Here is a 21501-nt window from a genome sequence, read left to right on the forward strand (position 1 = left end):
GTGTGTGTGCGTGTGTGTGTGTGTTGGTGGTTTTCATCCATGGATGTCCATTGGGATGTGCCGAGAAAAGTTCCTTACTTGATGCCCCGGCCCGCACTTGAATAGAGTAGAGCACGAGTCTCCGTTGGTTGATAACCTTTTATTTCCCGGAAACGGGAGACTGCTCCCGTGGCCGAGCCAGTATTCTGCCCAACTACAAGGGATGGGGGCTCCATTGTGTGTTGGCTACATTATGGTACCCAGGGACAGGATACTTGCTGGAGCCCCGCAACATGACCCAATATGGTATGCCGATCGATCGAATTACTACAGCCTTACAAGGTTGGTGATCATGATGATCACAAGGTTCACCCTCGTGTGTGTGGACTAGATCAAATAAATACAGATCCGAGCATGAGCTTCTATATCCGACGTGCGTGCTATTTCACTTGATGCCATTAGTAGCAGACGATAACTCACGCTTTCTTCCTTGCCCGATTGTTTGTAGTCTTGTTCGGTAGAGCAAAGCAGTTGATCAGATAGAAAGGGGACGGAGGAGAGGAGAGGTTTTCCAGCCCCGTCACAAAGTTGCAAACGGAACTGTCCGCCCGCAGTACGGCGTTTGAAGAGTTAGGGGCCGATTCTCGATGAGAAGTACGTAGATTACGGGTTGTCCCCATTCGGCCCCCCCAGCAAACAAGACAGATGCAAGGCCGTGCTGATTGGGTCCAACCTGCCTGCAGAACGATTGGGAAAGACCAGGGAGGGGAAGAAAAAGCACATCAAGTCCCAAGACTTTTTTCCTTCCTTGATTGTATTTTGTTATTTGGGTCAGCTATGAGGAGGTTGCTTATATCCTGTCATGGTATGTTCCCAAGTAGCAACGAAGAACAAGGTTGGCCATCCAAAGCCTTGCTGGGCAAACTGGGCGCAAACCATGACCCTCTCGGGATTGAGGAGAAAGGCGGACCGGGGGGGTTGTAATCCATGTCTACCTACATTAGGGTCTAGGTAGATCTTGGACTTGTCTGGGGATGGGGGGATGATCATGTCAGATTTATCACTTGTTGTTAGCCGCATGCAGCTAAATAACAACTGATCAAGGTCATATGTTTTCTTGTTGTTGGCCTGAGTTAGGCGCGCTTACTGTGTTTTAGCAGGTACCAAATGGCCGGGTCAAAAAAACTAGCGCCCAAGCGACAAGCTCCAAATTTCTTGTTTGACCGGGGTTCAAACTCGACTGTATATATGTAGTCTAGGTTTGTGACAAACCGGGGGTGGTACAAATTAGCAAACTACACGACCATGATGACCCGGAATGAGAAGAGAATGCTTGTCTTGTTTGTGGAGGAGGGGGATATGCAATGTACGCTTGCGGAATGGTCTGTAGCTTGTGTTTCCATGAAAGAAAGAGATGCTCGTATCAGAATGCCTCATAGCAAACTTTGTATATTGATTCTAGTCAAGCGGGTGGAAAGGAATGCCTGAAAGGATCTGCCGTTATGGGTTCGCTTATAGATATCCTTGCAAGATGTGCTCGATGTAGCCGCGTACCTTTTGATAGTTCACTCGGGTCTTTGAACATCTCTAGGTTGGTGTTGGTTCGCCTGCCGGTACTCCGCCATGCAGGAGATACTGTATCTTGCAAGTCGAGTATACGCTTCCGGAGTAGTACAATGATGGACATGTGAATGTGGGTATAGCTGTTGTTGTTTCATGCCCAGGCACGATACAAACCAAAGCGTCTCTTTTCGACAAGTGTAGTGGGCGTGTCTCTATAGACCATCGTAATCGGTGTCTCCACGACCTCTTGCAGTTTGACAAGGAGTTTGCCTTGGCAAAGATCAAGGCCAGCAACAAGGGCTGAGATGTGTCATCTGCAGGCTGCTGTTGAGGGGCAAAATCTGATAATTTGCTTGATGTTGAGCTGCAAGTTGCCGTGCTTAACCCGGGCAACTAGAGCTAGACTAAGGTTTTCTGAATGTGAACAGCCTTTCATGTTCCTTGGTTTATTTAAGAGTTGAAACCGTACAGGCATTGATGCCTTGTTGCCGGACAGGATAGCCCACTAGCTGGCTACCTCGGGGACGCAAGAAGATGATGAATGACAACTCGAGGGCTCAAAGCCAACAGCTTCCACATCCCCGATGTGTTAGCCTGCCAGATTTCACCACAATGTATCCGCATCGAAGGATCGGTACCGAGATCCGCCATAGCTCCCATAGCGGAATGTCCTACTATGTTCATCCGATGGCTCTGGATGTCCCCAGCAAGATCCGACATGCTTCTGATCAGAGTCACGACCGAAACGTGACGACCGTGCATAATCCAATTCAGATCCCGCCGGCGGTCAGTCCACCAACAACATCTGTCAAGCCAATGACCATGGATCGAGGGGCAGAAGAGAGACTTGCCCAGGCGGCAAAGCAGCTCCATGAACAAGCCAAGGAGAGCATGGGCATATACCAGTCCTTTTTCGACAAGTACAATCAAGACATCAGCAGTGTACGCGATTATGTCGACACCGTCACACGTCGTCGCATCTGGCAGAGCAAGATCGCGCAAAACACCCAATACAGCCAAGAGCAGGAAGGTGAAGATCAACAGCTGGTATACCAAGTCAGCAAATTGCAAGTCTGCTTCGACCATTTTAGCGACGCCGCAGGTTATGTCACTTTACAAGACGAGCCGAGCGATGCAAATGCGTATAACTCTCGATATTTTTTGTTGGATAAGATAGCGCACGCATACAACCGAGTGAAAGAGCTGGCTCGGAAAACAATGATGAACGAAGGCGCCTGCCCAGATTTAATCAACGAATTACAGGAGCTTCATGACCTTGTCGATCCGGAGAAGCCTACGGCGAGAGTGATTTATCGATTTGACAAGAGAGGAATTATGCCCATATCTGCCGACACAGTTACAATGCACATTGATGGCGCAGAAGCTGGCAATTACGAGGGCGGACAGGCAGAAGCCGCGGTGCACTGGGGATGAGCAGCAAGATGGGGACTAGTCTACGGAAGGCATGGGAGATACGCCAGAGATGTCGACAGCTTAGGGAGTATGCCGAGAGAATCCAGAGTGGGATTGGATGCTGTACTGGGACGCTGGGCTGATAATAAAGACGCCTAAGTAGTTGGGTTGCCATTTGTGTCTCGTTAGTAGTATTCCGGACTGAGTGTCGCAATGGAGTGATGACTGACCTGAAAAAGAAAAAGAAATGGTGAAGCATCGTCCTCAGCAGAGTAATCAGAATCGAATTGTACTCGTCCCCCGAAAGGGACAGCACGCCGCATATCGCACTCAAGTGTTCCCACACAATCTTCGCAACGGCTCTCCCATAGGGAAGCACTGGACGGACCCCCCCGAGCCTGCTGGAGCAGGCCCAGAAGGCGCCAGGCCCCTGCTTTTCTGATGCCTAATTGCGGGCTTGTTCAAGCTGGACCCTTACGGGCAGACCTAATCATCCCGCCCACGGAGGGGGCAGGGCGAGTGAGGTAGTGGATGAAGATTACTCCGAATTTCTCATATGCAGAAGGGGTAAAAAATCAGACTGGAAAACCAGACTGTCGAGAAACTGCTCGCGCAGCAAATTCTCTGTTTGTAGCATAGAAACGCGGCGTTGAAGAGGACGATGCTTCACAAGGAAGAAAAGGGAAAAGAAAGCCCCGAAAAGTTTTGGTGACTCAAAAATCTGATATTGTAGTCAAAAATTGCCTGCGCCGCATCTTGCTTGGGTGGATCCACTCACAGTGTGGCTAACCAATGAGAAAGTGCTATTCTTCAGCGTAGCTGCCAAAAGTGTGGCGTTCTTCAGTCTTGTTGCTCCACTTATACTTTCTTCTTTTTTTTTTTTTTTTTTTTTTTTTTTGGAGCGCCGTTGGTAGGCAACCGCTAGACAGCTGCCGGTCCCTGAGACTTATTGAGATGACATGTGAATCCATTGCGATCTAGACCAGAACTGGCCAAAAACTATTGTCAGATTTCTTTCCTCTTCACTGAATACATCAGATAGTTATTTCCCATAAGTCAGTCAGTCCGAATCCAACAACACATCTCATCATGTCTCGAATCATGCCTCGGATTTAACTCCAAAATTCTCTCGTCTTGGTGTTGCGATTTCTCTTCTACTTTCCTATTTCTTTTGTTTCCTTTTTTTTTTTTTAGATTTTTTAGACCTTTCCCCCCTTTCTTTCTGTTCTCTTAGACGAGACTTCTCATCACGATGGTGCAACAAAGTGGCGGTCACGTCTCTGCCCTGGACTTTCCCCAAGTCTGGCAAAAGCCATGCTTTGAAGAACTCATGGCATGTCTCAAAAGCCTACACATAGAGCCGCCAGTCTGGGGTCCTCAAGCCTCGACTCGAGTCATCCTAGAGAACCAAGAGAACAATGCTCGCTTCCGCAAGGAGGTTGCCGGATATCTTTCCAGCATCATCAAGAGCGACTGTAAGTCATTTTTCTCGGGATTCCTCTCGACCAAGAGGAACAAGCCGCTGGCTGTATTTGCATCAGTTTCGACATATGAAAAGTCCCAAGGATTTCGCCACTGACACTATAATCGTAATAGTGAGATGGCTCGGCGACAGTGACGACGAGAGAGAGGCCATCTGGGACGAGGCTAGCCGGCGACTTTCGGAGCGCTGCGGACGCGCGGGTATGGGCGAGATCACGCGCCGGTGGCCCTTTACCAGCGGTGATAGTGCCACCTACCCGGATTTTGAACTCATTATCCGTGAGCCGTCCATTACTGGCGACTGTTTGGGCTTCAAGACGTGGGGGTCGTCGTATTTTCTCGCGGGCCTCCTGGACCAGATTGCTGCGCGGTCGCTGTCACATCTGCTCCCGGCGGAAGCTGAAGGGACCTCCTCGTCGTCTTTCCCGGATGTCCTCGAGCTCGGATCCGGGACTGGGCTCTGCGGCATGGCCGCCGCCGCCATTTGGAAGACTCGCGTTACCCTGAGTGATTTGCCAGAGATTGTGCCCAATCTGTCTCATAACATTGAGACCAACCGCCAAATGATTGAGTCGCTCGGTGGCACCGTTGAGGCGGGTGCTCTGACCTGGGGCGGTGAACCTGAGGACGACGATGAGCTCTTCTCGAATAGAAATCAGTTCAAGGTATGTTCCAACCAGACACCTTGTGCACGTGTTCACAAATGCTCATGCTTTGATATAGATCTTACTGGCTGCCGACCCCATCTACGACGATGACCACCCAGCCCTCCTGGCCTCTGCCGTGCGCGACCACCTGTCGCGAGACGCCAACGCCAGAGTCGTCGCCATGGTTCCGCTGCGAGACAACATCACGAGGCGTCTGCTCCAGGATTTTAAAGACAAGTTGGCCAAGGATGACGACTGGCCTCTCACGTGCTTGGAAGAGCACTCTCTAATGGGCCAGGATGACTGGGGCGACGACGATGACGAAAAGACGCACATTGAGTGCTGGTGGGGCGTCTTTGGCAGCAGCGCGGCGAGGTAACCGGTAATGGCGATAATGAAAATGCGAAATGAACGATGAAATTAGGTACGCACGAAGGATAGATGTCAGTTTTGATTTTTAGAGTTTGTTGGCTTGGACCCCCCTTTTCCTCTAGCGAACCCAATGCCGCAAATGCCAGATTAGAAATTAGAGATGAAGACGCCATTAGAATTCGAAATAGACAAAGATTCAAGAAGACGGTCAAGTACAAGACTGACCACAGTGGAAACTGGTGTGAATGACATTGAGCAATGCCTATTTGACTTGCTTTCCAGTGATCATAAAACAGAAAAATGATTATCACGCAGGAGAGGACAAGAAGTATGTGCTCTCGATTTTATTAGCTCATTGTCATCTAGCACTCACGTAGCCCAGATCTCCAGACCAACACCGCCAACCACAAAGCTTTCCGCCTCATCGAGAACCTCCAAGTCACCCGCATCGGCAATGGCGCTGTAGCGATTATCCAGAAGCCTGAACCGTGGCCTCTCGCCCAGCGCGTCCGCGATTTCCCACCTCTTGACGCGCTGGTCATTGCTGCAGCTGGCCAGGACCGCCACCGTCCCCTCGGCGCCGAGGCTCAGGAACCCAATGCCCGTCACGGCTGCGGCGTGGGCCGACCTGACCATGGACTTTGACCGGACGGCGAAGCGGCCAGAGGCGCCATTGCGGTAGAGGTGCATGGCGCCGATGCCATTGTCGTCTCCGCCCGTGGCAACGAGGTACGAAGTCCCGCCATCATCGTCCGCGCCGCTGGGAAATGTCTTGATATCGAGCGACTTCATGGTGCTCTGGTGGAGCCTGGTGACGAGACTGGTGCGGAATTCGGCGACCACGTCGTGGGATGAAGAAGATGCGTCGACAAGGGGTGCCGCCGCTTCCCAGACGGCCACGTAGCCGTCGGTGGCGGTTGTCAGGACCTGTATCGCGGCGTCGTCCACATGGAGATGTTGTACCTGCGTCATGCATGCGCCCGTGTAGGACCCTTTAGCCACGAGCTGGAAGCCTGCCGTCTCGGAATAGGCATAGGTCAGCAATGTTGAGTTGGACAGGGCCATGGTGATGAGAAAGGATGGGCCGTGCAAAGATGTCGTTGTGTCGTCCACGCAGGACACGTCGAAATTCATGATTCTCAGATCAATGTCGTCGCTTCGGTCGGGGTAGACGGCCTCGCACTTTACCGCCAGGCCGCGGTAAGCGGAGCTGAGCTGGCTAAGCCTCCATACGAAGAACTCCTTGTTTCCTCCGCTGCTGAACAAGTGGCTTTGCTTGTGCCACTTCATGCTCTGGATGCCGGCAGTATGGTTTTCAAGCACGGCCAGGCACCGCATGGACGTCTCTGCGTTTTGAGCTTGGCCCTGGTTCGCGTAGCTCCATATCCGTATGGTGGTATCTTCGGCCGCGGTGGCCACGAGATCTCCAGAAGCAGCGACAGCCTTGATCTCTCGGCCATGTCCTCCCGACTTGAGTGCTCTGTGGGAGGCGTGCGATTGGGAGAAGAAACATAGCTGTGATGCTTGTGTCCAAACGAGTCGAAAGTCGCCCAGGGCACTCTGTACAGCATCATAGACAAATGTTCTGTGTCCTCCGCCACACTCGATCGAGGCAATCTCTCGGCGTTGGGTTTCATTCCAAACAATAAATTTCGTGCTACGAAATCCATAGAGAATCAAGTCGAGGCCGCCCTCGTCATCACTGGGGGCTAACGAGGCCCCTTCGATGATGGGCCCAAACGGAGGAGACGTTTCATGGATCAGTGTCACATGCCATGACTCTTGGTTTTTGTATAGTGTGTAAATCCGGAATTTTCCATCGCGACTCGTGGTCAGAAAGTTCACAGAGCCTTCGTTAGCTTTTGGCGGGAGAAATGTGATGGAAGTGACACAGTCGTTTGTCTTTGGCTCGACTGATGCTTTCACCTCATATACTTTGTCATCGGCAGATTCAAGTACTGATATATAGCCTGTTCTTGAGCCCAAGACCACCAGATTCTTATGAGTGGCTGCTGATGTAACAATGAAACGTCTGTCCACTGGTATATGTACTTGCTTTGGGCTCTCCGATTCAGATGTTTCATCAAACCCGAGAAGCGAAGCGCTGTCGCTTCCGAGGACTGTGACTAGAACTTTTGATCTATGATGCTCCACAGGTTTCCCCTGGGTTGCGTTTTCCTCGCGTACCTGCACTGAGGGACTCACATTTGGTGAAGACGTAAGCGAAAATATATCAGAAACTTTGCCATGTACGCTAGCAACATGCTCAAGTTTGGAAGAACCGCCACTGCGGTACACAAACACATTGCCTTCAGCTGTGCCTACATATGCAGTAGACGCATCAAAGGAGCCCTTGATTACTGCATAAGTTGATGAGGCGTCTCTAAGATGGTCTGGCAGATATAATTGTTCCCAGGAAGAGTTTTTTGTTGCATTTGCTATAAAAAACCGCCCGTTTTTGGTCGAGGTGAGGATAGTGTTGTCAGACAACAACGCATATCTGTTGAAAAAGTCCTTGGTTGGCTTCTTGACTTTCTTCTTCTTCTTAGTTGGCTTTGACGTTTTTGGGGTGGGATTCTTGCTTGCGTCTTCACCACTTGGATATGAGTCAGGATGCATTGGCGAAATGCTATTTTCTGTTGGTGTCGCAGTTGCCTCTTCTTGGGGCACAGTCGACTCTTCATCGAGTTCAACAACCTCGGGCATTGCTGGCATTTCCTCGAGTGTTTTTCCCTCCGTGACTCTGTGGCAACTTCCAATCACTGATAATTTGCCATCAGAAGCCCCGGTCACGACTAGTAATTGACCGGAATCGTCGGTCCTTATCGCATGGGACCAGATGTTCTTCCCGTTATGGTTGGCATAGATTGCCTCGTTCTTCAATTGTCCTCTTGTACGCGTGGGCAAATCAGGGACCTGTGCCTTGTCCCCACCGTTGGTCGAAGGATGTGAAGTGCCTAATGATAGAGACCATTTCTGTGCGGTCGCATCCTCACCAAACGACCAGAGGTCAATAGAAGAAGAGGAGAGTCGTGGTTGTCTCAGGGGAAACTCGACCTGCCATATCCGCGATATATGACCCATTGCCACGGCAAGACACCGAGCCGCAGACTCGTCCGTCGAGCTCTCCTCAATACTGTCTCCGAATCCCGTTTGCCGTACCGCCAAAATCTTACGCTGGTACTCCTCGCGTGTACCAGTTGACAAGTCCTGCGGATCCGTAATGTCCCAGATTCGGATCGTCCTGTCGTCGCTGCAACTGGCCAACAACCGTAGGCTTTCGCCCGTCTCCAAATGAATAATGGGCGAAACGTGAACACCGAAGATAGACCCCTCATGGCCAGAAAAGATAAAAAGAATCTCACAAGGAGACTCTTGGCTCTTGGAAGATATCGTGGAGTATTTCCAGACGACAATCTCGCCAAAAACCGTGCCAGCGGCCACCAGGATGCAGTCCGGCTCTTCCCAGGACAAGTTTCCAGAATAGAGGATGGGCCGTGATGGTGATACAGTCTCCAAGAACACGATTCTCCCTGAATCTTCATCATAACGCGCCTTGATTAGATCATTATGTGCCGTGAGCAGCGCTAGCTCATCTGGCGCATAGGGAGAGATGATGCCCTCAAAGACCCAGTCGGAAGCTTCCTCCACCACCACCACAGGTCGCGTCAACTCCTGACCTGCCTGATCAGAAATGACGGCCTCGACCAAATCAATCGGCAGGATCGCCACGGAAAAGCCGCCCCAGACCAAAATTCTTTGCTGCTTCTTTTCGTCTCCGCTGCCGCCACCCGCCTTGCTCACGGCAATACCGTGCACGGATTGGGCTGCAAACAGACCAACGTCGCCGCGAAACTCTGACGTCTCCACATCGTACACCTTGACGTGATTGTCCTCGCCGGCAAGCAAATACAGCCGGCCATCGGTAGTCGATGTGTAAAAGGCCAGCGCCGTTATAGGGCTCAAGACAAACTCCCTGCGCATTGACGACATTTGTGGCAGACTGCGCAAAGGCGTCGTGGCAGCACCTGATGGCTTGGCCAGTGACGACATGTTGAGCAGATGTCGCTGCAGGCAAGCATTCTACTCTTGACGATTGCTCAACTTGGACAGTGTCATTCGCTTTGCAAGCTCTATTCATGAAGTGGGTATCGCGGTGGTGATGGGAATTAAGCCTGCCGTCTGGCTGGCAATTGGCAGAGCTTGAATGCAGCTGGCGTAACCTACCTTCCACCAAGTAAAGGATTGGGGAAAGAAATCATAGTCCTGGCTGCTTCTCCTACACTGAACTTTGCCTACGAAAAGTAAAGAGCATTGGTTGGAGATAAGCTATGATAACATATTCAATTGATAATACAAAGTACATCAAGTAGTAACACCATGCTGTAGCGATATACTCATCTAAATCAGCCAGCCCCTGTACGCCGCTCATGCATCGCTTACAATTCCAATCAGAGATCCTTCTATAAAACAATCAGGTTGCCTACTTCCAGGCCCTGGCTTTCGACATGGTATCTCCTGCGCAGCCCAATACTTTTCACGTTCGACAATGCCTCATACGTATGCTCACCGCCTCCTACCATTACCATGGCAATCGGATGGTGTCTCGCAATGCCTGATGGCGTCCGCTGCGTTTCGTCGAGCAACGGGCGGATGAAATTCGTACTCCATACATCGTACTCGCCATCATCATTGCCCTCTTCGTCGTCAGACACAACAACGACCAGCTGCAGTGCGTTTCGATTGGGTGCAAAGGAGGGTATGTTCGCCAGCTTCTCCGAGAATGAACAACCGCCACGCCGCATCACAATGACATGGTGACTCTTGGCTGCCTTGTCGGGCAGCTTACCTTGGCACGCCTGGCCTGCAAAATAGATTTTGGACCAGGAGAGTGAGTCAATTTGGATGCCAAGCAGCGGGTTGGGGGCTTCAGCGACATCAGGTAACGGGGCGGCCCCAAGGCCCACAGGTGTTATGGCTGGCAATTCCGCATATCGATATTCTGGTTTTGGTGCTGGTATGGGGCCATAGGTGGCGACGGGATCTCTCAACACGGAGGTGATCTGTGACAAGAAAGAGCTGAAGATATTCGGAGCTCCGACAGATTTGACATCGACTGATGACTGTGATGTCTGAGGATGTGCCATATCTTGCAAGTCATTCATTTCAGTGTCATTCTTCTCTGGAAGGACCTGGGTCTGTAGAAGCAGATCAACCACCACGGCATCCCTGATGCGGTGGAATAGAGGATCGGACATTCCAGTAAGAACATCACGGCTGATCAAGACCTTTTCATCCCGACCCAGCGGTAGGTTGCCAATGCTTTGCACCCTCCAAATGCGATGGCTCGCGTCCGGTGGTTCTTCTTGCACCATTGTTAGCTTCAAGCCATTAAGGCTATTGATAGCTATGCCCTCGCCTGTCCGGACCAAATTGTGCCCGCCAAACATGAGATTGAATGCACTTCCAACGACTTGCTGAGTATTTGAAGGGAATTCAATGGTCGATGTATGTTGTTGGCGAATAGCTGCACAGATCCCATCGCTTGGCAGCATTGCCTCAGGAAGTGTCCACGGGAAATGTGTATGGTTGCTCCTTGGCTTTGGAGCTTCGGTTGATGTACTGTCATCACTCCCAAACTGGGGCTTCGAACTTGAGATGCCATGTATGTTGGGCACGTGGTGCAAACGGATCAAACTTGAAGCATGGTATAGATCAGACCTTGCTGCTGTTGCTGATCCAGTGAGCGGCGGAAGACTTGGTGGTACGGGGCAAGACAAAGTGAAGTCGCTCGCTACGTAGCTTTGGACTCCGCTCTCGGCAGGACTTGACTGGCGTCTCCGGTACTGGCCACTTTCCCGTGGAATGATGAGTGGATGGCCCTCGGTGGTGAAAACATATGGAGCGTCTAGCTTGTTCAATGGATGATCAGGATCAAAGAGAAGATACAGGTATTTAGCGGTCTCTCCGAGGAAGAAACTCTCCATGCGATCGCTCTTTTCTCCGGTTCGTACATCTTGCAGTCCAGACCAGCCGCACTTGGTCCAACAGCGCCGAATTATGTCTCTCAAAACCATTTCTCCAGCATAGAGATACCATGGATCCTTGGTCGCACGGTAGATGTGATAAGTCGACTCGATGAACTCGGGTCGGCCAGGCCACCAGCCGAGACCGCCTTCTACATTACCGTCTCGGACAGACCATCGTTCCGGCAGGGCCGAATACCGAGTCCACAAGGCCGTATATAGGAGATGTGTCTCAATGGCCTCGTCAAGCTCACCCGCGATAGCCAAAAGACCAGAATAGTATGCGCCCAGGCTATCAATCCAATACGCCTGAGGCGAGCCAGTGGAAACGTGAACATTAATATAGTGCGGATGGTGTACCTCGGAGTACAAATGCCTTTTAATGGCAGCATGAGCGTGGTGCCACGCCCCCAGAAACGCATCTGGTGAGTTGTCTTCATCGGATAATGGCGTATAAATAGAATTGGGGTCGAGCGAACTTCCGAAGGGAATGTGTGTAGGCATCGTGCGGTTTGGTAGGTCGTGCCCGGACAGCAAGATATGTGTCTTCAAAGCATACTCGAAGAAGCTATCGATGCCGGCACCAATTCCAGAGAAACCCCCTATCCAATGACCACCTTCAGCATCTACGCCCGCGCCCAAGAGGCCAATATCGCTCCTTCTTGACCAGACGGACCAGAAAGCTCTTTTGGCAGCTTGCTCAAATCTTGGGTCACCCGTCAGGCGACTAAGAACAGTAAACTCGAGTACCAAGCTTCCCGCTCCAGCTGTACATGTCTCTGTAATCTCTGGGGGCTCCTGGGTGCCATCAGGGTCCAGACTAATGTTCTCATGGAGCGGAGAGTTAACGTAGAATGGAATTCCATGCCTCAGATTCACCCGCGGGTATGGCATGCCAGTCTGTGTATAAAATGCAGGGAGCAATCGTTGCGCCAAATCAAAGGCAAGTCGAAGTAGCTGGCCATCGTACTTGAATCCATTTGGCCAGACAATCGGATGGTGTTCCACGTCATCATTGGTTCGACCTGGGTTGTATCCAGAGATTGGCAAGTCTCCTACGGCAAACAAATGTGCACTCAACAGACCACCAACGCCCCTGATAACGGTCTCAAAGACCTGAACCTTGCTGTCGACATTGAAGCCCCTTTCGCGCACACCTTGCCCCGAGGGACCCGGCCGTCCATCTCCATACTGTTCCACCAATGCTGCAACGCCTTTCTGAAAATCGTCCAGAGCTTTGGGCCCGGTCTGCTTGTCATCTGGAGGGGCGGAGGCGAGTATCGCAAGGGTCGACAAGCTGTCTATCAAGGTCAAGGAGTAGTTTCCGAGGACGTCGTTAAGCTCAATATGTCGAGGGTTCAGACGATCGCGAGTCAAAGGTGTACAAGAAACTGGCCGCAGCTATATCATCGATAAGTCAGCTGGCCTTCTACATTGACACGTGTGGGCTGTGCCTCACCTCGTCTTCTGGAAAAGCAATACTCATGTAGTTGTCAAAGCCGTGGTAGAACATGTCAACCGTCTCCTGCCTTAACTGTGCTACTCGATCCGGGCGCATAGCCCGCACGGCTACGATCCATGACGGCAGCAGCAGCAGTAGACATATGGTGGTCCAGAGTGCTAATGATGTGCCCCGCGTCATGGCCGCTGCCGGGCTCCGTCTCCGGCCGGCCACGCATGCCGAGGGCATCACCGGGAGCTAGAGGTATAAGCATGCATGTGTAACAAGGTAGACAATCGTCGTGAGACGAGCGGGCGACCGGGGGGGATCGCCGCGCTTGCAATGCTTAATGAGAATATAACTGCTCAGCCGGATGAGGGATGGAGTTGGTATGGGCTGGCCGGTATCAAGCATGCGACGGCTGGATACCTCACGGTGGTGCAGGTGTCAAGGTAAGCAAGCAACAAGCAAGCTGACTTTTGGCTGGCCGTCTGATGCTGTCATCGCCGCTGAGCCTGGTAGCTGGTAATTTTACAGCGCTTCGGCTACGCTAAAGGGCCCAGTAAATACAATGTACGCACTAACAAGATAGCGCTATGTACTGGCTGACCCGTTGCTAAGCTTCCAGTTCTTGTTCACCAGTGCAGAGTGGAGGACAGATCTCCCCTGTCCGCTCCCTAAAAACAAAAAACTGGGCAAAGGTAAAGGGGTGGGGACTGCGGGATCCAGCACTGACTGACTGACTGACTGACTGACTGACCGCTGAGCACTACATAAGATTGCACTGCACCGCACCGAGCCAATGCTACTGATTAACGTGTGAACTTACAGTGCTTACACATTGCATCATTAAACCTACCACACTCACCTGCCTTTTCTAATGCTCCTTTGAAACCACGAGGTCGCATCCTTTGCCAAGGCTGGCGGGCCTCAGTCCATTAAGCGCTTGCCGCTCGTCAGAAGGCCTGTCGCTTACGGAGCCTACGAGGCTGCGTCCTAACCTCGCGCTTCGACGAGAACGGCAAAATTAAGCGAGAATTCGTTGTTTGCCCATTCAAAAGCTTCAACAGAATCTACAGTATCTACAACAACAAGAAGAACAACAAGCATCTCCATCCCTGCGTCAATACATTCTGGTACCTCGAAGTCTTCTGTGACGTGACGAGTTGCGCTTTGCGGCCCGTGAACCGTCTAGCTTAGCTCACCCTCTGCGCAACCTGGCAGGCTTTCGTCCACACAGGTACTTCGCGGAACCTTTGCCCTCTACCTCTCTCTGGACCCTATCGCCAGCCACTATCAAAACTATGGACTTGTACGGAAGAGCCCACGGGCGCGGGTACATGACCTAGGAGGAAGGTCGGCACATCCCAGCAGTCCTTTCCCCCCCCCCTCCCCCGAGGATTCCAAACCTGGTTGGAAGCCAACCCTTGCTCCCGTTATGTTCTTCGCTTCTAAGGATCGATGCCATTTCCCGCTTTATACAGTCTTCTCCGCCTCAATCGGGAACGCGCTAGTTTGCATGGCGTGCGAAAAGTCGGGAGTTGCTCAGAAGGATCATTATGTGACATGGCTCAAAAGTTCTGCCGCCTTGTATATTGCCGTCTCCACAGGGATTATCTCTGATGAACATCACCCAACAACCATCTGATACTTCAGAATACTTGACCCACGCGACGGAAAGTTCTCTCATATGAACATGGGTTGAGCTTTGAAGCCTAGCCCAGTGGGAGCTTCCTATTGACCTTTGGCGAAACTGTCACGGCCTGGCTCAGCCTCAATATGGGAAGGCTCCTGGTGTATGAAGCAGGGCATTTTTGGATCAATGCTATATTTACGCCAGCACGCACCTGCTTAAAAGTTCCTGGTCTCGCTAACTTGATCAAGTCCGGCACGCATTGGTCCCGAGGTCTTGTGTGTATAGCTTCTACAGACTGCTGGGGTTTTCTGGCATTGCTATGAGACGCGGAAAGGCGGGTGGGTGCTGAGATGAGTCAAAAGGGCGTGCCTCCAAGAGACTTCGATCTGAGGGACGCAAGGAAGATCTTTGAACAATGAGCCTGTGGGTGAAGTCATAGCAAATGCTGGTCCCCTACGCCCTGATTCGTCAAGTCATGCTACATCCGACAACTTCTTTTATCCTACCGTCGGACAAAGGTGGGAGTGAAGAACCCTCCATGTACAGCCAGCCCAGTAACTGCCGCAGATGCTTCTGTCCTTCATTCTATCAAGGGTCTGATTGTCTTCCAATGGAAGCACGATATTAAGACACCCACTTGATATCCCAAAACCAGCAATAAGCTTCTTTAAGCAGACCTGTACCCCAAGTGTTCTGCTCTGCATTGCTAAACACTACCAGGTCGCTGTATTTTTCGATTGGTGGTTCAGACATCTGAAGTCTGCAGATAATTACGTCCTTCAATGACTTACCACTATGCCTTTGGTAATCCACTGGACAAAGGGATAGATAAGGAAAGAGTCTAATGGCCCCTGCCGCTCCTTTGAAGCGGCTGCCGACGGGACCAAATACATGTACGTTTATGAACTACCCGGCGCTTGTTCTCCATCATTCTCCCTTACTCGTCTGCGCTGGGCAGGCTTAGGCGGCACCAAGTATTCAGACGCGTGCTTTTGGTGAGCTTTGATGGAGAATCAACTCTTTTTTCGTCATGGCCAATTTCGGTAAGATTCCGTAGACGAATGGCCTGGCATGAACCTTGTACATGATGATGCTTGTGCGTTTTCATGGTACACAGCTTCTTCTTACGTCAAATTAGTCTTGTCTCCTGCCAAGACGAGCGAGCGTGATTGTTTAATTCAAATAAGAAATAAGGGCGGCAAGACAAGAAGATGAGCTTGGGCATACAATTCGGCTATGTTCCGATATCACCGCCATCTTTCCCCCAGCCAATTCTTGGCTGATTTAAAATCCGTGCCAAGCGTGCATCCTCAATACGATGGGGACGAATGAAAATCAAGCTACGATACCAAGAAGATGGAGAAGCCCCCAAAGTGATTTGAAGGGGATTGCTCTCTGCATATTGTGGCCCATGACATCAAGCATGCTATGCTCGGCCGGCCAGCCGGCCGGCCAAGATGGCGGTCTGATCTAGGACTATCCTCCACATCTAGCCATCCTATATGATTCAAAAAATAGAAGTGTGCGGGATAGTGCATTGTCACGCGGCAGAAATGCTACTCTCGGCTGCGCCACGAGGATCGAACCTTGCCTTCCCAGCCCGGGGGAGGCACAGAATCGCATGGCAAGAATAATAGCAGCGTTGCGGCCATCATTTGACAGGGCTGCAGATATGGAGATAATTACGCCGGAGTGAGGCCCTCTTTCTTTTCTTTCTTTTTCACTCAGAGGTTATTTCTATATTGACAACCCCGGAAAAGGAAATGGCTCCATTTTTTGGGGCCCTGGAAATCCTTGAGGGGGTGGGAAAAGTAAATAGTCTCTCGCCCTTACATATCATGTTATGTACCAGTCAGTGCGCAAAATAATAGTACTACATGGGTCACGGACGGACGAGGGTCAAGGGAAGAAGAAATGGAAGAGGATCAATTCTTCTTCTTCAAGCCCTGTCAGAACCTTGAATTGGGCCGAACCAGGAGGCGATCCAGGATGCCGCCGGACAAGGACTTGAAGAGAAGACAATGAAAAAAAAAAAATCCCCAAGAGCTACAGGGCCCTTGGTGGATCTGTGCGTGTGAGCGGATTTTCCGAGGTCGACTTTTTTTTTTTTTTTTAATCCCCTGTCTCTTTACCCGTATCTTGTTTGGTCAGTACATCGTAGCAGCAAAAGAGACGAGAGAGAGCGGTGGCCAAATTCCATTTGATACGTAATATAGTGCCTGTAGGTAAAGAGAGAGGGAATTGTAAATAACACCCCCGGGTGGGATAGATCTCATAATATTATGCCTATATCCTAGTCGCAGGCAAAAGCTGGGAGAAAACGCCCATTACCCGCAAAGAAATTCCGATGACATAAAGAATGAGAGGGAGAGAGAACATGGCTGATTTGTTGAGTGCATGCCGCTTTTCTCTCTCTCGGCTCTCTTCTCCTCTCCTCTGGACATTATTACGTGGTTTTGAGAAAGCTAGAAGGGAGCTCATTTACCAGTCCGTCGGGTCAAAGACAGGGCCCCCAGCCCCCTTTCACCGATGCTGCTTTCCAAGTCTAGATTCATTCCCGTAGCGAATGAACCTCACTGGGAGGGAGGCGAGGACATAGATTGGAGCAGGTTATTTTTCTTCTCCTCTTTTTTTCTTCTGCTTCTACACAATACTACACCGCATTTTGTGTCATAATACGCACCTATCATGAGAACAAGGAGGGGGGTAAAGGGCGGGGGGGACGAGAAACCATACGTAACGCTTGACTCCCAGCCCTATGGGGCTTTTACTCTGTGGAATAAAAAGAAACACCTACGATGATTGAATAAATCGTCTTGAAAGCGGAGACAAAAGACTACATACGTATTCGCTCTGTATGCTTATGAAGGGCACAGTAAAACTCTACATATCTAGGTAACCTATCATGTGCTGTCGAGCCGATGCACAGTTACTTTGAATCTGGAGACACTTTTCTTGGAACATTTTTAGGCCGCGTTATGCAGTCCAAATGCATCCATCCCCCCTCCAATCCACTCCCTTGCATTTGCAGTAGTAGACAGACCGAGTGGCCGCTCTACTACTAGTACCTCTGATAAATATAGACCGCCCCAAGGGGTCTTGTTGTGGCTCATCGCCCAAGGTCATGAATATGGCCGCAACCGGACTTTACAAAGAAAAGAATCACTTTCTAAATCTGATTTCTTGAAACACATCCCCCCTCCCCGCATGGCTTACAATCGTGGCTTGGTTACCATCTTACGTGTTAGTCTTAGTATGGCCAGAAAGAATGCTTGTTTCCGCTCCTAGAAAGTGGTCAAGAATCGGATTTATCAGCATAATTTGACACTCGGAAATCTGGCAGAACCTTGTATTGCATTGTCAGATCATGATATTTGCCCCCAATCTCGCCATGCGCCATGTCTTGCAGTGGATGTGCCAAATATGAGCATGACAATTAAAGCCAGTCATGTCCAAAGTCCATGTCACCGTATAGGCATCACGGGGAAAAAAAAGTTCCGCTGAAAGTTTTAGTGTTTTGAATGCAACTAAATATATACAAAAAGAAGAAGAAAAGAGTATGGCACAACAGAACTCTTGAAAATCGCCACATGCCCAAAAATTGCAGAAAACAGACTAATAAAAACCATTGGTTTGAGTAAATAAAAAAGAAGGTATCGCGCAAGCCGCTTGCCGGCATAAATCTAAACCACTAGACTGAAAAAGATTGAGATGCTTTTTCTTCGATACAGACAGATAGTAAATGGTGGGGTATCATCAAGAGAGAAGAGGAAGAGTAAAAGTGAAAGAGTGGTCGCTCTTTGTCATCAAGACAGGTGAGGATAGCTTTGCTGGCCCCTGCTCGAGCTGTCATAATACGGCGTGGTTTCGCTGTGTTGAGCAATCATTTGATCGCAAGCTTGCTTCGCCACACGCTCGCTTTGATGATCCTGCTGGGCACTGGTTCGCCGCGAATGAGGAAACGACCCAGACAAGTCCATGGCATCGGGGTGATTTGCCGGAGATTCCTCTTCTGGAACAAAGAAGGCTTCGAGCAAGCGTTCCTCCTCTTCTGATGATAGGTTGTTCCTCGTTTGTAGGCTCAGACCGCGCTCATCATACACGGCTGACGGGGGACTCGGCTCTGCCCATAGGTTTGGCTGCCCCTTCTCGCGTTGGATCTCCTTGCGCCTTCTTCTGATCTTCTTTGGCTTGAGATCGGGATCGTATTCTTCTTCGCCGAGTTCCGATAAGCGTTTAGCAATGTGCTCGGGTTTCCAGTCCCATACTCGGCAGCCTTTCTTCTCCTTCATGATCTTGAGTATATCGATATAGCGACGCTTGTCGTATTCTTCTATTGCCTCGGTGAGAGCTCTGTCCTATACCAGAGTTAGTCATTAATGGAGACCTAGAACAAGACAGTTCTCGATATAAGTGCCACATACCTCATCTTCAGGCCAAATGGCCAGCTTCAATACTGCGCGGGAAAGCTGCATCTGCAAAGCAGCGCGTTCCTTTTTGTCATAACGTTCGTGATATCTTTCTGCAATCTTGTCCCACATGCCCTTGCCCTTTTCGTTGATCAGTTCTTCTCTCAAACTAAAGAGAAAATGATCTTCAGGTCGATCCTTGTCATGGCGAAGTTGGAGAACCTGGCGAGGTTCACGCTCCTCTTTGATGCGCCTCACGGGAGACTTTGATCCAGCCCGAGAGGGTACCTGGTCATCGTGTGCTCCAATACCATGATAAGGTGACTGTCTTGCGGCCCTACTACCACGCTGACGCTTCCGTGGTGGTTGGCTGCGCCTGATGCCCCCGCGTCTTGCCGCTCTCTTATAGGATGGTTCCATGCCTAGAACAATGGGAGCATGTCCTAAACCATAGCTCTCATGGTTGTGAAGATTGTCGATGTGAGGAATGTGAGTACCTAGAGATCCTTGGCCATGCATGTTGTTCATAAGTGGCAGTTGTGGCGGTGCTGGTGCCATGTGAAGGTGGGAGCTGGGACCCATCTGGTAACCCTTCAGCAGAGCTGATGGATTGATGTGTGGACTGCTTGAGAAGAGCGTCGCTGATGCCATCGGAGGGGATAAGTCATCCTGAGGATCCGGGCCAGAAACACCATAATGACCGTAATAGTTCTCTACGCTTGTGACCGGAATAACTTGTTGCTGTGGTGGTGAGTGTGTATCGTCAAGGAGTCCAAGTATATCTGGCGCATGGTGTGTTAATGGAGATGGTGGTTGAGTGCTGCGGATCATGGTATGATTTTGAGCATTGCTGTACCAATCCGCAGTACTCGAACGGGAGGTGCCAGGAGGTGTAGGCTGCTGGGAAGTGCTCCCAGGGTTGCTGAATGAGTGTACCATCTTCACTGATGCGCTGTCTGATAACGATGGTGAACCAGCAACAGACACAGGGGTAGGTAGCGATGAATCGTATGGGGCGTTGTAGTTAAATGGGGCAATCTGTGTGAAGATGAATGAGCAATCACATGGTCCTCTATAGAGAGGAAATCGACCTACCGAGGAATAGGTTATGGTTGTGGTGGGAGTAGAGCAGGCACCCACGGTGGTGGTGGCGGCCGAATAGGCGCGGAGCGGGAGGTGACCTTCGGATGCAATATGGTCCTGATTGTGATGACCAGATGACTGCTGTTCGTACGAAAGATCGCCCATGTTTGTCTGCTGTTGAATCCTTGAGATGGACTCGACAGTGTTATAGTTCAAGTCTGGGGCCGAGTACGGTGCTTTGTGATCGGGGCCAGAACCAGTAAAAGTCAGAGAAGGAGAAAATAAAGGTCGTGGGGTCTATGGAATGTTGCGAAGGCACGCCGTCTTTTTTGCCTCAAGTGATACTGGATGCTGCCGTGTGATGGAGTTATACAAATAGAGTAGAACTCGCAGGATTGGCTCTCGGATTGAAAATGAGGAGGAATGGAGGATGAAGAGGTATGTTTATAGAGACGCAGATCCAACAGCCGGCAGTGAAAGAAGGGTTAAAAAAAAAAGTAAGTACTGCTTTTGTCAGGTACGTGTGGTACGTGTGGACTGTATCTATCATCCATGGAGGCAAGGTAGGCAAAGGCAGGCCGGCTCTTGGTGGGTGGAGTGGATACCTCTACCTATGTCTCCATAGACTTACCTATGCTCTTTTGACGTGAACTCATCCCCCGCCAATGTCGACAATCGGCAGGGGCCCTGCAAATACCTGACGGTACAAAAAGTCGACCTCATCTGATCAGCGTACTATGTACCGGGATAGACCCATAGATAAACGACAAGGGACTTGGATCTTTGGGGGCTTGTCTCGAGCCACTGGGCAACGGGGGGGAGAGATATCCTTGGTGGGTAGTGATGCATAAGGAACACTGCCATGCATAATAGCCGCCGCCGTGTACCTGAGCCGGTACCATGATCACATTGACAGACGCGAGTGGATCTCTTGAATGAGCGAGCCATTGCGGCCTGCCAGAAGTGGTGAGAAGGGAGAAGACGATGAGCGTCGGCCCACGGTTTGCTCATATGCGACCATCAGCGCCTAAAGTGACAACGGGCCATGGCCGTCCGGCCCGGCCAGATGGCAAGGCTCAGCAAGGCTCAGCAAGGCTTCAAGGTGGGATCTAGAAGTTGGAGTTGAGTTGCATTTGAACACCCCGAAAAAAAAAAAAAAAAAAAAAACTGCATGTGAGCTGTATTGGTGGGTTATTATTGCCACTTTTCAACAGGAGAATGAGGAAAATGTTCACAGACTGCGTCTCGATGTTGTGCCTTCTGTGGATGCATTCTGCCAGCACCCTCTGTCTACCTATGGGACCTTAAGGGCCAGAAACATCAGAGAAGACCGAGGGGAACGCTAGCGAGCCGACGACTGGTGCGAGAAGGATCTTGGAGAGCAGAGATATATGTGATCTATTACCTGGGCCATACATGGACAGGCCGTGTAGGTAGACATAGTAATGGA

The 21501-nt window shown here is 50.6% G+C and overlaps 5 protein-coding genes across 5 annotated transcripts; 2 read left to right on the forward strand and 3 right to left on the reverse strand.

Moving 5' to 3' along the window:
* Positions 1 to 2154: 2154 nt before the first annotated feature.
* Positions 2155 to 2976, forward strand: PFICI_13270 (uncharacterized protein; the record flags this gene model as incomplete). The annotated part of the gene is made up of 1 exon (XM_007841851.1): positions 2155 to 2976. One exon carries the CDS (start codon positions 2155 to 2157, stop codon positions 2974 to 2976), a length of 822 nt encoding a protein of 273 aa, XP_007840042.1.
* Positions 2977 to 4207: 1231 nt separating this feature from the next.
* PFICI_13271 (uncharacterized protein) lies at positions 4208 to 5463 on the forward strand (the record flags this gene model as incomplete). Its single annotated transcript, XM_007841852.1, has 3 exons — positions 4208 to 4430; positions 4552 to 5102; positions 5161 to 5463. The coding sequence occupies 3 exons, from the start codon at positions 4208 to 4210 to the stop codon at positions 5461 to 5463; spliced, it is 1077 nt and encodes a 358-aa protein (XP_007840043.1).
* Positions 5464 to 5825: 362 nt separating this feature from the next.
* PFICI_13272 (uncharacterized protein) lies at positions 5826 to 9509 on the reverse strand (the record flags this gene model as incomplete). Its single annotated transcript, XM_007841853.1, has 1 exon — positions 5826 to 9509. The coding sequence occupies one exon, from the start codon at positions 9507 to 9509 to the stop codon at positions 5826 to 5828; it is 3684 nt and encodes a 1227-aa protein (XP_007840044.1).
* Positions 9510 to 9919: 410 nt separating this feature from the next.
* On the reverse strand, positions 9920 to 13124 carry PFICI_13273 (uncharacterized protein; the record flags this gene model as incomplete). Its single annotated transcript, XM_007841854.1, has 2 exons — positions 9920 to 12883; positions 12942 to 13124. 2 exons carry the CDS (start codon positions 13122 to 13124, stop codon positions 9920 to 9922), a joined length of 3147 nt encoding a protein of 1048 aa, XP_007840045.1.
* A 5241-nt stretch (positions 13125 to 18365) lies between these two features.
* On the reverse strand, positions 18366 to 20216 carry PFICI_13274 (uncharacterized protein; the record flags this gene model as incomplete). The annotated part of the gene is made up of 3 exons (XM_007841855.1): positions 18366 to 18917; positions 18984 to 20006; positions 20064 to 20216. The coding sequence occupies 3 exons, from the start codon at positions 20214 to 20216 to the stop codon at positions 18366 to 18368; spliced, it is 1728 nt and encodes a 575-aa protein (XP_007840046.1).
* Positions 20217 to 21501: the final 1285 nt, after the last annotated feature.

The sequence above is a fragment of the Pestalotiopsis fici genome (genome assembly GCF_000516985.1).
Source record: "Pestalotiopsis fici W106-1 unplaced genomic scaffold PFICI_Scf_11, whole genome shotgun sequence".
Lineage (NCBI taxonomy): Eukaryota > Fungi > Ascomycota > Sordariomycetes > Amphisphaeriales > Sporocadaceae > Pestalotiopsis > Pestalotiopsis fici.